This window comes from Lissotriton vulgaris, chromosome 1_1, assembly GCF_964263255.1.
Source record: "Lissotriton vulgaris chromosome 1_1, aLisVul1.2, whole genome shotgun sequence".
NCBI lineage: Eukaryota > Metazoa > Chordata > Amphibia > Caudata > Salamandridae > Lissotriton > Lissotriton vulgaris.
In genome coordinates this window covers 2110025276-2110039173 of record NC_141685.1, presented here as the reverse complement: position 1 = coordinate 2110039173, position 13898 = coordinate 2110025276, and the positions used below count along the sequence as shown (strand labels likewise).

The 13898-nt window shown below is 43.3% G+C and overlaps 1 protein-coding gene across 2 annotated transcripts in view; it reads right to left on the bottom strand.

Annotated features, from left to right (window-relative positions):
• CRACR2A (calcium release activated channel regulator 2A) overlaps nucleotides 1-13898 on the bottom strand; it is a 930414-nt gene that overhangs the window by 207137 nt on the left and 709379 nt on the right. For both annotated transcript variants that reach the window (XM_086921478.1, XM_086921488.1), the window contains 2 exons: nucleotides 12165-12210; nucleotides 7967-8049 (listed from right to left, as the gene is read on the bottom strand). In XM_086921478.1, coding sequence (XP_086777604.1) covers nucleotides 7967-8049; nucleotides 12165-12210 — 129 coding nt within the window. The remainder of the gene's footprint in view (nucleotides 1-7966; nucleotides 8050-12164; nucleotides 12211-13898) is intronic.

The window sequence follows — 13898 nt, the reverse complement described above, 5'->3', positions numbered from 1 at the left end:
GAGCTTAGTTATGCCACTGTTACACACCTGTTATTCGTATCCTTCCGCCTTGAATTTAACACTGACTTACTGGCTTTCAGTTGAATTCAAAGCCAAAGAACATCTGATTTAATCATAAGGCGCTGCATGTCTTAGTTCTCACATTCAGCCTTCGGTATAATGTATATTTGGATTATCAGTTTTCCTATATTGAAAATATGAATACAAATAAAATCTAAACAGGGAAACAAGTCTCAATGAGTATGCACTATAAGGTATTATGCAGAGTTAGAACCTTATTTGTTTTCCTCAACACAAGTTACAAACATTTCAAAGTAAATGCACATGTATTTCTCGGTTTGCTCTTTTGTAAACTAAAATCCCATCTGCAAAAAAAACACTAGATGGGGCGGCACAATCAATATGACAAGGCCACTGAGCAGCAAAGCACAATCTGATGCAGTCAGGGAAATAACTAAACAAAGGGGCTTGGAAATGCCTTTTTAAAACCACAGAGTGCCGCAATCAAGTACAAAGCACTTTTATATAATTATCAATAGTGTTAGACCTGTCAGCCTTGGGGTGGTCTTCCCTCAAACCTTTTGCCTTCACTCCCACTGTTTTTGTTGATCTTGTGTTTTGCTGCCTATAGGATTCTGGGCACTTTACCACTGCTAACCAGTGCTAAAGGGCGTGTGTTCACTCCTTAAAATATTGTCAAATTGACTTATACCCAACTTACTTGTAACACCCTAGTAAAGTGACACTACCGGTGCCCAGGGCCTGTACATTAAAAGCTACTAGTGGTCCTGCAGCACTGGTTGCACCACCCATTCAAGTAGCACTTTCAACATTTTTCAGGCCTGCCATTACAGTCTGTGTGTGCAGTTTAAAACTGCCATTTGACCTGGAAAAATACCAGTTTTTGCAGGCCTAAACCTTCCTTTTCAATACATGTAAATCAACCCTCTGGTAAGCCCTAGACAGCCCAGATGGCAGGGTGCAATGTATTTAAAAAGTAGGGCATTTTTAAATTTTAGACGTATTACACTTACATTTATTTTTCAGTACTGCAAAGCCTACCTCTCCCATAAGGTAACATTGGAGTTACTTTATTACATTTAATAGGCTGTAATTTCCAAATGGGAATAGGTAACCAGTTAATGTTAGTTGCTTTTGGAATTTAATGAAAAATCGTAACTTATGGGTGAAGTGCGATTTTAAATTAAAAATTTGAAAATGCCACTTTTATCATCCCCTTTGGTAGTTGGCATTTTCCTGCCTTAGCCATTTAGTTGCCACAGTCTGCCTCTAGGTCATATAACTGGGTAAAGTTGGGCTTTGTGTATTCCCCATAAACAGCCACACACAATAGTGACCTTATGCATGCCTGGATGGGCCCTCACTGTCAGGATGGGAGGAAGAAGCTGGGCTCCGCTTACCTACACTTGGTTGTGTCCTGCTTCCGCACAAAGTACTGCATACCCCCGGTCGTTAGTCTGGAGCCATGGCAGAGGAGGCAGGGCACCTATGCACTTCAAAGGGAAGCTTCTCCTCCACTTCAAAGGTATAACTGGGTGTAAATATGGACCTCAGACACCATTTCTTCTGTACACTTCTGGACATGTGGATACTTTCCCAGGAAGAAGGGCTGCTGTTCTGCTGAAAGGACCATGGCTCTGCTGGACTGCTGCTGTGAAGGACTGCTGCCCTTCTGTGCTGAATTTATGCCTGCTTCACTCTTGCCTGGGTAAGAAGAACTGGACCCAGAACCCCAGAGGGACTCCAAGGGCTAGTTGGCTGGCCTCCTGATCTGAGACGTCAGGGACACTATAGGCTTTCAACAACCTTGCACCTGCACCTGGACTGAGTCCCTGAGTCTATGCTGACAAGTGGTGCCATACCAGGCCTAGACCCATGGATGTGGGCTTACAGTGCTTTGCTAGCACCAGTGGATCCAACAGAACCGACTTATCTCCTCTGCTGCACAGAACAACCTCAAGCAGAACCGATGCATCATTGCTGCTGCGAAGATGAGCCGTCGCAAAGACCTGCATCTCATCGCGCCTGCCATCTCCCCGGAACAATTACTGCGCGATGCATTTTCCACTCAGGCCCTCATTTGTCTTGTCAACAGCAGCCTCGACAATGCTGATGAACTTCACAGCACAGCTTCGCAACTCCCGATGCTCTGCTAACCGGGATTTAAGGGACTCTGTTCAGCATGCCTAACTGGATCCCATGGAGCTGGCCCACACTTCATCGTGGTTAGCCTAAACCTGTGACTGTTTACAGGTCTAGATCGATCAGATATCCACAGTTGGCACTTGTGCTTTTTTGCTCTATTTTTTCTAAATCTTTAAAATTAGATTTTTGTTGTTTCGGTATTGTGTTTTTTATTTAAAATTACTCTATGTTTCCAATTTGATGTGGAATCTTTTTATGGTGTATTTCCACTGTGTTACTGTCTTAAGAGTTGCACAAATACTTTACAAATGAATCCTGACTGCTCAGTGCAAAGTTACCAGGGGGTTGAGCACAGGTTAATTTGGGATTTACTTGTGCCTTACCCTGACAAGGACTGTGGTTGCTGCTTGACCAGGGCTCACACCCTAGTCAACCAACAACCCCACTTCTTACACATATTCATGTTTCAGTGGCACCAAATTAATCTGAGTAAGGGGCCAATTACTACCTAATTGTCTGAAGTCTTTAAGTAAGCCGGGACCTCTCTGGAAGGCCACTGACCATCAGGACTTCTCAATGTGAAACATCATGACTTCCGAGGACATGGCTTAAAGAACCCTGGCCAAGGAACTGAAAAATAAGAAAAACACAGTGCGCCAGCCAATAAAGGCTACCAAAAAACACAGCCCCAGGCAGATGGTCCTGTCAAGGTTTTTCTTTCAATTCTAGGACTTGTAGTCTTGTTTATTCCATTATAAAAATAGGACTACAAGTCTCAGAATGAAAAGAAAAGAAAAGGCTTGGAATGTATTTGCTCAACATGCTTGGACCTGGCATACTTGGCAGCTATACAATACATTTACGAAGCATCTTTTCCCTGTGGAATCTTTATAAGGCATTATAGCAAGGACATTAGCTATCTAGCCAAGGATGCCCTACATATCATGCTTCTTATATATGTATGCCACAGAGTGGACCAGGCAGAGCACAGTAAAATGCTTATGAAAGATAGTCCCCAACTGATGAGAAGATCTTTTACTACCTGCCTGTGCTGTCCTCACAGGCTGTAACACAACTGCCAGTTTGTGCAATGTAAATCAAGGGGCAATAAAATATGGATCCTTCGGCTCAGTAATCTCACGCTCACAACAATGCAGTGTCCTGGGATGATGCATGGTTTACTCAAAACGCACACTACAGGCACAATGAATATCACAACAACTGTCTGGGTATCTCATAAAGTTATACTTTACACTTGTGGAGCAAGGAGTATCTACTGATTCAGAGAACAAGGTCTATTCAGTACTGGAATTATAAAAATGATATCCCGTTACCAAGGCTTAATGTCAGGATCCCAAAAAATGGAGAGTAGTCCCAGGTCAGCTATTGTGCACGCTTGTTGTGTCCCTCCCAGTGTCAGAACCGTGCTTTGGGCTTTCGATTCTGGCATGGTTTTTAGCACTCAAGCACACTGGATTAGCATATGAGCAGGACCAACAAAGACCAAATATCGGTTATCAGGTGCGGTTGCGTCACCCAGATCTGGGGTACTTGCCTGTTTACCATGCAGAGGAACTCACATTCCCACCATACACAATTCCATTCATCCCATAAATTCATTACAAACTAAGAATTATCACAGAAAGGAAAAATACTGCATTGTTTCCATTTTATCACACAAGTGATTACAGAAACTGTAGCAACCCCCATACTCATGATATTTGACTTATTAGGAAAAATAAAAATCACTAGTAGGCCAAAGGTTGCTGCTGGATGACTTCCCATAGACCACCAGTAATTACCTACCGTAGAACCTCCTCCGTCAGGAAATAAAATGTGATAAATGGAAATGGGTCACAGATCAGTAAGCACCCTGGTACAATTTGCTTCCTGACTCTCCTGTCCCGAATTCTCCCTGCGTGACAGGTGTATAAAAATGTCTAGCTTAGCAAATATGTCAAAGGAAGGGGAAACCCTATCTCAGGTCGCCTACATAAAGAAGCTTTCTACATTTTCTGATTGCACCCACATGTGAAAAACGAAGAACCCTAGGGAAGCCTTCTGAAGAAAGGGATCACAGAGGCACCCATCTGATTTTATGGCCATGTTCACACATGCGTGACTCAAAACTGCTGTGTTTCACTTTGGTCATGAGAGGTGACCTAGGCAGACAAAAGATGGAGCAAGAAAAGTAGGGTGAGAATTTTAGCTAAAACTATTTGGTCACCTTGGAAAACTGGAAAATGATGCTTTGTGTGCGTGATTTTGTCATGAGACACAGAACTTGTTGAGAAATTAAAGCGACGATTGTGTGAGAACTCAACTATTAGAGGTTTGAAATATGCAGTAATCATTTCTAGGATAGCATTATATATTAGGGCTCAAACCACATTAAAAAGAACATGTGGCTTGGAATCAAGAAAAATAAACAAGTAGTCAACTGTGGGAATTTCTATCTTCCCTAGGATAAGACTGTAGCCCATACCTGTTTTCTCTTGGATTTTGGACTCTAAAGGACACCAGGGAGTCTGGTCTCTTATTAACAGAAAAAGAAAAAGGTGGTTTAGGGCTCATCCAGCCCCACTGGCAACCAATTGCGTAGGTTAAGGACTTGTGTCATTGTCATCAGGGCAGGAGTCAGGTTGAGGAATGTTACTCAGTTCATATATAAAAACTCTCACTTTTAATAAATCCAGTTCACAAAATCTAATGTACTAAGGTGAAAAGCTTCCTTGTGCTATAATATATAAGACAACCAGGGTATATATTCTCATACTGCAATGTAGAATTTATATACCGCGTAATACCCGTGAAGAGGCCGAAAAACACTCTAGTTTGCATCAGATTCATTGTTTGTTTTATGATATTTTAGCAAACTTGAAGTTTGAAGGACATTCTGGGTGAAGAAAACGTTGAGGGAGATCCAGGCAAGCCACACCTTCTCGGACTCCACCATGTGTCTAGTTTTCAGAAATGTCTGTCACTCAGTGCCACAGTCATGGGGCTTCTTTGCACTGTAAAAAGCAATGTTTAAGATCGCTTCAGTAGGGGTGTTGGTTGCACACAGATCTTTCAGCAGCAGCAATAGCCCGTTAAGATGTCAGAACACAACCAGAGCCACTTGAGGAGAGGTAAGGTCACCCTGCAGGAGCAACCGTATGGGGAAGCAACCTCTTTGCTGTCCATGTGTAGTAGGTTTGCAGCACCATAAAAATGCTACGAGCACTAGTAGTGAAGTCAGTTGTGATCACCTTCAAAGTACACATAGTGTAATCGGCCACAAGGACAGCAAACTGCACAAGGTTCTCCGCAGCAGGCCCACAAACATCCCTATTGTAGATTAATCCATCGACTCATTTGTTAGTGGTTGGAACCCAGGGCCATATTATTGAGAAAGGGCGATACATTATCACTGCTTATATCGGCAGGAAACTGTCGCCAAAGTGGCGATAATGGGCTTGATAATATGCCCTTGTGAATTCCAATAGCAGCCCAGGTTAACACCAGAACCTGGGCTGCTATGGGAATTCACAAGGACATATTTTGAAGCCCATTATTGCCGCTTTAGCTGCAGTTTCCTGCCGATAAAAGCGGCGATAATGTATCGCCCTTTCTAGATAATATGGCCCCTAGATCCAGCACTATGCACATAATTCGTCAAAGGAGGCGCATAAACACGCTAAAGTATCTCACTGTAGCCGGGACTCGCTAACACAAAGTTTCGCAGATCTCTGCAGAGGAACCCAAACACGCTGAGCTGACAATATAGTTAGTTTATTTCTAAGACATAATACGGGCTCAAACAACTCATGCAATCAGATGGTTTCTCTCTAATAAAAGCCTTCAAGATGAAAAACATAGGCACCTTTTTGAAAACACGGCTGCCCAGTGCTCAGCAGCAAGCAATACATTCACTCCGCAGGGAACCACAGAAAGCCGGTGGAAGGAAGCGAGGACGAGAGAAAGGATTGCCCCAAGACGGGTAGAGTCAAGAACCAGAGGGTACTCACTGGGGTTAAGCAGAAGAGAGGCATTCTTTAAAGTGAAGGGCTCTGCCTCTGCTTCACAACGTTTTTAAAAGTGAAAAAATGCAGTACAAAAATTATTGCAAATTAATCTGAAGCGAGAGACCCCACCTACAACCTGCACCCTCTCGTGATGACACCCCCCACCTCATTGTCCCCTTCAGCCTGCCCTGCCCCTTCAGTTGAAAGGAATGGAGTTTTGTTAACTCCTCCCAGGGCCCCTGTATGTCCGCCCCAAAAGCACACTTATCAAAGGCACTGAAATGCACCTCTCCCTCTGAAATAATGTAACTGCTGTAGCATGTGCCTGCAGGTGGAAGAATACTTCGCCCTTCTGGCACATGCGCATCAGGACATGTCCAAATCTATCTGCCTCCCCCCTTGAAAAGAGACAGATTCGGCTCACTTAATTACTGAGCAGCAAGTGGTTATTTCTTTCCAGCTGCGGGTGCTTTTTCTCCTCGTCTTTCCTCTCCCCTTTGGATAGTTGGGCGACGACCTCCATGGCCCATTAACACCAGACGCCCTTGAGTCTATTAACTAAGGAAGGGTCTTTGAAAGTTTGTGGAAAATTGGAGCACTAGACAAGAAATATTAAACTTTTGAAAAAAAAGCTGCCACTTCCGGATGACTGAAACAAGGTGCTGGCAAAGAGTTCTTGTTTGCAGCTTTCAAGTGAGAAATGTGAGGCTACCGAGGGACTCAGGATAGAAGGGATACAACCTAATGAAGACCTATTAAGCATTAGCTTCCAGCCTTGCCCCACTGAAGGATTTAGACCTCCAAAATGGCTGAAGGTAAAACTGTTGACTGGGGCGAACGACACACATCTAGCCATCACAATTCGGCTGCAAGGATCCCTAATTACCAATCCTTCATAACATTTGAAAGGGCAAAGGGAGCAGCCTCTATCTAACCTTGGTCCTTTACAGTTCACATACAGAAAGTGTTTATGACCCGGCAACCAGCATCCTAAAAGATAACATTGACTTTAATGTTTCACGTTGCTTTCAGTGCACAATCTTTGTCAAATTTCTAAAAAAATATTGATCTAGCTTTTGTTTTTTTGGTGTCTTCTTAATCAGTATAATTTGTTATCACTAATTAGGTTTTTTGTGAATATTAAATTATTTGCTTACTTCACTATTGCCCTTGGTACTCTAGTTAGCAGATCAAATACATATTCTCTTAAGAAGACCTAGTGGTTTCTGCCAAGCTCCAATGGGTGAGTGAACTCAGAATTTCTCACAGAAACATCAAGTGACCGACTGCTATAATTAGGTTGAAGCTCAGCCAGAGAAGAGCCGAACCGTATGTAAGGGAGAACTATGTATTTTCCCTTCATGATTTACGTAAGGAGGAAGGTAGTTTGCGGTCCTAGGGGGTTTAAAGGAGACAATGGTTCATAATGGTCCTCTCAGGCTAGCTGCACGCATACTTGTGGCTTGTTGATATTTTAATTTGGAGAAATAAAAGTTAAAACTTAGGTGTGGTGTGTGTGTTGTCATGACAAATGTGATCACATTTTCTTGAAAAGTCTTCTCCTAAGAGTAATCTTGGTTGAGCCACTGTTGAGACGATCTGCTGGACAGAAATAGCTGCTGTGTTTCTGGTGATATAATTTTTAGCTCAATAGTTGTTTTTTTGTTTTCTAGCAAAGGCGAATGTGAAAAAGCGAACCCAAAAATGACAAAGACAATTCTTGCAGGAAAAAATATGTAAGGTATAATTCGGGGATATTATTGTGACAGCATTCAGAAACAATGTTATATTACCTTTTGAATGTTGTTTTACCGTCCAAATATTTCCCTATTATTGAACCAGATCTCATAGCTTTTCTTCCAGTCGTGTTGGGTTTCTGGGAAAAATAAAAATATAGAATTCTCAGGGTAAAGTTACTTTTTCATTCACTGCAAGCAGTTCTCTTAACAAGAATCTTCAATAAACAATAAAAGGCAATTTATATAAAACATCAATTCGGCATTTCTCCGGAATATAGTTTTTTTTTTACCAGACACTTATCATTTCAAAATATAAGATGTCTAAATTCGTTTTAACTTTTAAGCGATTTGATAAAGTATTTGCTTGAAGCACGGTATTTGGCAATTAACAAATCTTCAAGCCTTCACAGAGCCAGAAACCTGCTTTTTCAGCCACCGAACCAAGCGCGGGCTGGCCCTGGGAGTGACGCTTCACCATGCGTCTGTGGATGCGTCTGACGTCAGCACTGCGGCGCTTCACTGGTACACGGGTTGCCTGTTCATTGGGAAACAGCCCACATGATACAAGACTCGTAGGCTGTTGTCACGTTGGGAGATGACAGGTCGGTAAAGGCAAACTACAAGTAAGTCTTTCTTCTGTTCCATTTTAGGTTTGTCTACAATCCCTACATGATGGAAACAAATTACGAAGGAGGGTGGATAGGGAGAGGTAAGGAGAGCATTGGACAAAGCTGGACTGCAGAGGGCTAGGTTGATCGGTTGATACCTACAGCTAGCATCAATAAATAGGGCTTATGCACGGCACCTGTAACTTTCTCCTTTGATGAATGCTTTGGAATTAAAAAATGTTATGATTAATTTCCACATCTATTTTCTTTCCTTAAAACTCAATGTTCTTCTGTGTAATTATGCAATGTAGGATATTAATTTCCTTGTGATTTTTCCAGTGCACACCGATTTTTCCTAACATTAATATTTAATTAATTTCAATTGAGTTCAGCAAATAGCTCACCATTGCTCCCTTTTAAAATTTGCAGCATTTCTGAGAGATTTAGGTTGCCATTTTGCTAAAATTGCTGAAAGTTAGAAGTGTGCTTCAGCAAATATTCTCGCTTTCTAAAAGCTAACAGCCCAGTTTACAAAACCATTTCCGTACATATGGATTAATACATCTATGTTGTCATTACGAGTGGCCTCTAAATTCTGATGGGGCTGGCAGCCGCAATTACTGGCTCTATCAGAATTAGAAGATCACAGGACCACCACTGATCGCTTCACATTCACCCAGAGATTCTGGCAGCTAAAAACACCAAAATGTCCTTGCAAAATTACAAAGGAAAATGAGGAATTACCATGAGAATCAAACCCAGAATTATTGATTCCCTCAGGAATTCCTCATTTCTCAATGAACCCTCAGAGTCCGCCTAGGAAAGGCTACATTTTATCGGCTCGCAACGTTACTGGTGCTCCCAGTATTGGCAACTACAGGAGTGAGATAAATTCAGTCCATTAACCAGGCAACTAATACGGAGGGCCTAAGCAATTGCAGTATACATGAAATGGGAATTCAAAAATACCCATCCGTACAGTACTAGGTTGACTTTCTATGTGTGCAGAATAATATGGCCCTGAAAATGTACTACTATAGCCTTATTGCCCATCGTAGCGGGCTATGCCGGCTATTAAAGACCCGGTCCAGCGTTAAAGGCCCGAGCCAAAGGTGAGGGACTTTACCAAGGGAGCGGAGCTTTAATAGCCGGTATAGCCCAGCTACGTTGGGCTATAAAGCCATTAGAACATTCTACCACTAGAGGGCAGAATGTTCCATCAAATAAAAGAAAGGCCTTTCGGAATTCGAGGGGTTTAAATTCCCTTGGGCCCCGAGAGGCCTTTGAAAATATAATTGGAATGTTGCTTTGCAGGCCTTTACCGGCCCGTAAAAACATGGAGCACTCCATTGTCTTCAATGGAGCTCCCAACATTTCAATGTTCTAATAAGGTGTAAATGTCAGAGTGGAAGGGAAGGAAATGCCAAAATAGGCGATATCTCCTCCAAACTAAATGTGGCAAGAGGACTTGAAGCAGGTTATAAGGAGAATTAAGCAGATCCACTGATGAACCTGCAAAAGTGTAAATCAAGCCGATATCTGAACGGTTACATCCAATACTACTCATGTACCACTACAATCTTTAACCCTTTCGATGCTGATGACGAGCGTCATCACCAAAAGGTGTCGTGTGCTGATGACGAGCTGAGCTCGTCATGGTGCCACTAAAATGGCATTTTCCAGCACAGGGGGGGAAAACGCCCAGCAGCCATGTGGTTAAAAATTCATATCTCCGGTTCCCAACATTGTATTTTTTTGATTTTGGTGTCATTTTAAAGATATAAATATGTCCTATTTCTATAAATTGGAGTTGGATTTTTACTGTGAGTTGTGTCTTGATTATTTACTTAATTGGTGTTTTTATATGCTTACATACCTGTCTTTAAAGTTAAGCCTGCCTGCTCCCAGCCAAGCTACCAAGGGTTGAGCATGGAATCATTTTCTAAGACCTATACTGAGCCTTAGACCCCATTAGTGGGCTTATTTCCAGTGGTAAATATATATTTACTACTACTAATAAGCCACTTTTCAACAGCTAGCAAGACCAAAATAACGATTTAAGTAAATTATACAACAGTTCATACACCCATTGATGGTACCATAGCAGCAACCACACAGAGGAAGGTTGAAAGAGAAGTGTTAAAATACATAATTGGAGAACACGGTCGGGCAAAGCATGCCACAAGCAACAACCCCCCAAAATACACTGAGGTACTTTCTACATGAACACAGAAAACAGAGAAATCATAAATGTGCCCAAGAAAAAACTGCTAAACGGAAAACACCAAAAGAAATCCAACGTGGTAGGACTCTGCGACAACACCTGCACCACACCCTTTCATCAAGTCATCAGCTCACTACATCCTTCACAAGCTGCTCTCCATAAAACCATCATCCAATCACTGGTCAGAACCATAAGTAAGTCAGCCATTTGCACAATGTTTGCACAACGCCAGCACTAGTGTTTGTTTTCGCTGCCACTCATCCTGGGGTCATTGTCGAAAATGGCCCAAAAGTTAACGATTTCCCCTTTGCAAAGCTGTAAATAGGCATTACTCCAGCTTGCACTGTTTGCAAGAGTTGCTGTCCACCAAGTGCTTCGTTGTACCCTTAGATGCAGTAAATCTCTTTTTGCCACCTCCATGCCCTGCCCTCGAGTTGCTGAAGATGTTGGCTTCTCATGAGTGATTATCTCTTCTGCAAAGAACATCTCCTTACGTCACAGTCCTCTTACACTCACAAATAAACACATGTAAAATGAAGGACTGATCATTACAGTACTTGTTTTCAAAGTGTAGGCCTACTTCCCTGCAGGTGTAAGGACGTGTGTGTTATTGACTGAGGAATGCAGCACCTGTCGTTTTATGACGTGCTGAGCACCTGGCAAGCTACATGTTTGTAGACTTTGAAGGTAGCTGGCATACAGTTTATCCACTCCAGGAAGGGAGGGTGATGTAAGAACCAGTGTGGCACTGGGCTCTGACTAGATGGCTGCATGTGTGCGAATTTGTTTGCTTGAATATTTCGGTGGTTTAGATTGGGTTATTACCTGGTCTCTGAACAGAGCATTGCCATTGCACTGTCAGTGGGGCAGCCATGGAATCTTTTGCTCAGCCATACCAAGTATGGGTGGCAAGGACCCGACAATGATCCCCGAGAGGGGACAAACCAGTTAGTCCAGGTCTCGTTGCCTGATAGGATGGATCGAACACTTTCGTGACCCATGAGGTAAATGGTCACAGAACCAGGCATTGACGAACCACATGCAATGAATAATTGGGAATGAATGAAGTGCCAGGGCCCAAGCTATTCCACTGGAGTCCATTGCAGGTGGCATCGCACACAGCTCCTGCCAGTGGTGATGAATGGCAGTGCCAACAATACCTATTAACGACCACAGTCACATGTGCGACATCTGTTTTGGAAGAGCTCACTTATTCATTTAGAGAAAAAAAAACATGTGAAGAAGTTAAACATTCCACTAAAGTGCTTTGCTACAGAATAGGCATATTGTGGCACTATTTGGAGAACTCTCATAAATACATGCTGGTGTTTAGAAATAAGTGTTGGTGCCAAGCACCGGCAATCACCGACACAAATTAACCATTGCCCCCATTGCTTATGCAGTGACAGTCTCTAAATACCTGTAAGGAGCTATCACGCTCATCTCTCAGGTGCTTGTTTGTTTCCCTGTAAAATAAAATGTAAGACAACATGTGAATGGTTATGTTAAAAATACATTTCTAAAGAAGATAGACAGGGGGGCTTATTTACAAGCCCCTTGCACCACTTTTGCGCCATTTTTAACATGGGAAAAGTGATGCAAAAGTGGCGCAAGGGGCTTGTAAATCTGCCCCAGGGTCTGATTCACAAAGATTTTGCTGTTACTTCAATCAATCAATCAGTGGTTTAAAGAGCGCGCTACTCACCTGTGAGGGTTTCAAGGCGCTACTTACTCTTATTGTACAGCTACCTGGAATTCAGTAGAAATCCAGAAGAACTCCAAGAATAAATATATTACTTACTCAACACCAACAATTTTGTGGATTGGGCCTTACCTACTTTTGCAGGCAATTATATTACAATTACAAAGTCGAATGTAACAAATTAAACCAGTAGTTATCACAATATATTAAATACAAGTAATTTGCTGCCTAGGCACAACCCACCCCACCCTACTTATACCTCCTTTTAAATAATGAAGAAGTTCCAAACTCACTTTCTCGAAGAAAATATTATGCAATAATAATAATAAAAATGCAAGTATTGTAAAACACATGTGCAAGTTAAAGTATCAACATGCAAAATGCTATCACCAATCAAATCTTACAAAGTCATCAATCAATCAATAAATCAATCAGAGTACTAGTATAGCGTGCTACTTACCCGTGAGAGTCTCAAGGCGCTGAGAGGAGGGGGTGCCGCTACTGCTCGAAGAGCCAGGTCTTAAGGAGTCTTCTGAAGGCGTTCCAGGTCTTGGCGGTGAGGTAGGAGAAGGATCTGCCCCCAGAGATTGTTCGTTGGATGAGGGGAACAGCGGCAAGGGCAAGGCTGGCGGAGCGGAACTGGTGGGTGGGGGTGTAGAAGCTGAGTCTGCTGTTCAGGTAGGCTGGTCCGGCGTTGTGGAGTGCTTTGTGTGCGTTAGTGAGGAGCTTGAAGGTGATCCTCTTGTCGACATGAAGCCAGTGTAGGTCTCTCAGGTGGGGGGTGATGTGGCTGCGGCAGGGGACTTTGAAGATCAGTCGGGCGGAGGCGTTTTGGATGCGTTGTAGTCGTCGTAGGTGTTTGGCTGGGATTCCTGAGTAGAGTGCGTTGCCGTAGTCCAGTCTGCTGCTGACGAGGGCCTGTGTCACTGTTCTTCTTGTTTCGGTCGGGATCCACTTGTAGATCCTGCGGAGCGTGTTGTAGCAGGAGGAGGAGACAGCGTTGACCTGTTAAGACATGGAGAGGGAGGAGTCGAATATGAACCCTAGGTTGCGTGCATGGTCGGTGTCGGTGCTATTCCCAGTGTGGTCGGCCACCAGGAGTCGTCCCAGGCTGAGGGGGTGGGTCCGAGGATGAGTACCTTCGTCTTGTCCGATTTCAGCTTCAGACGGCTATTCCTCATCCAGTCAGCGACGGCCTTCATTCCCTCGTGGAGGTTGGTTTTGGCAGTGTGCGGGAGAGGATGAGCTGGGTGTCGTCAGCGTTGGAGATGATATTAAGATCATGTTGGCGGGTCACTTGTGCGAGGGGGTCTATGTAAACGTTGAACAGCGTCGTGCTGAGGGATGAGACCTGGGGGACGCCAGAGATGATATTGGTGGCCTCGGGTCGGAAGGGCGGGAGGCGGACCCTCTGGGTTCTGCCGGAGAGGAAGGACGTGGTCCAGTCAAGGG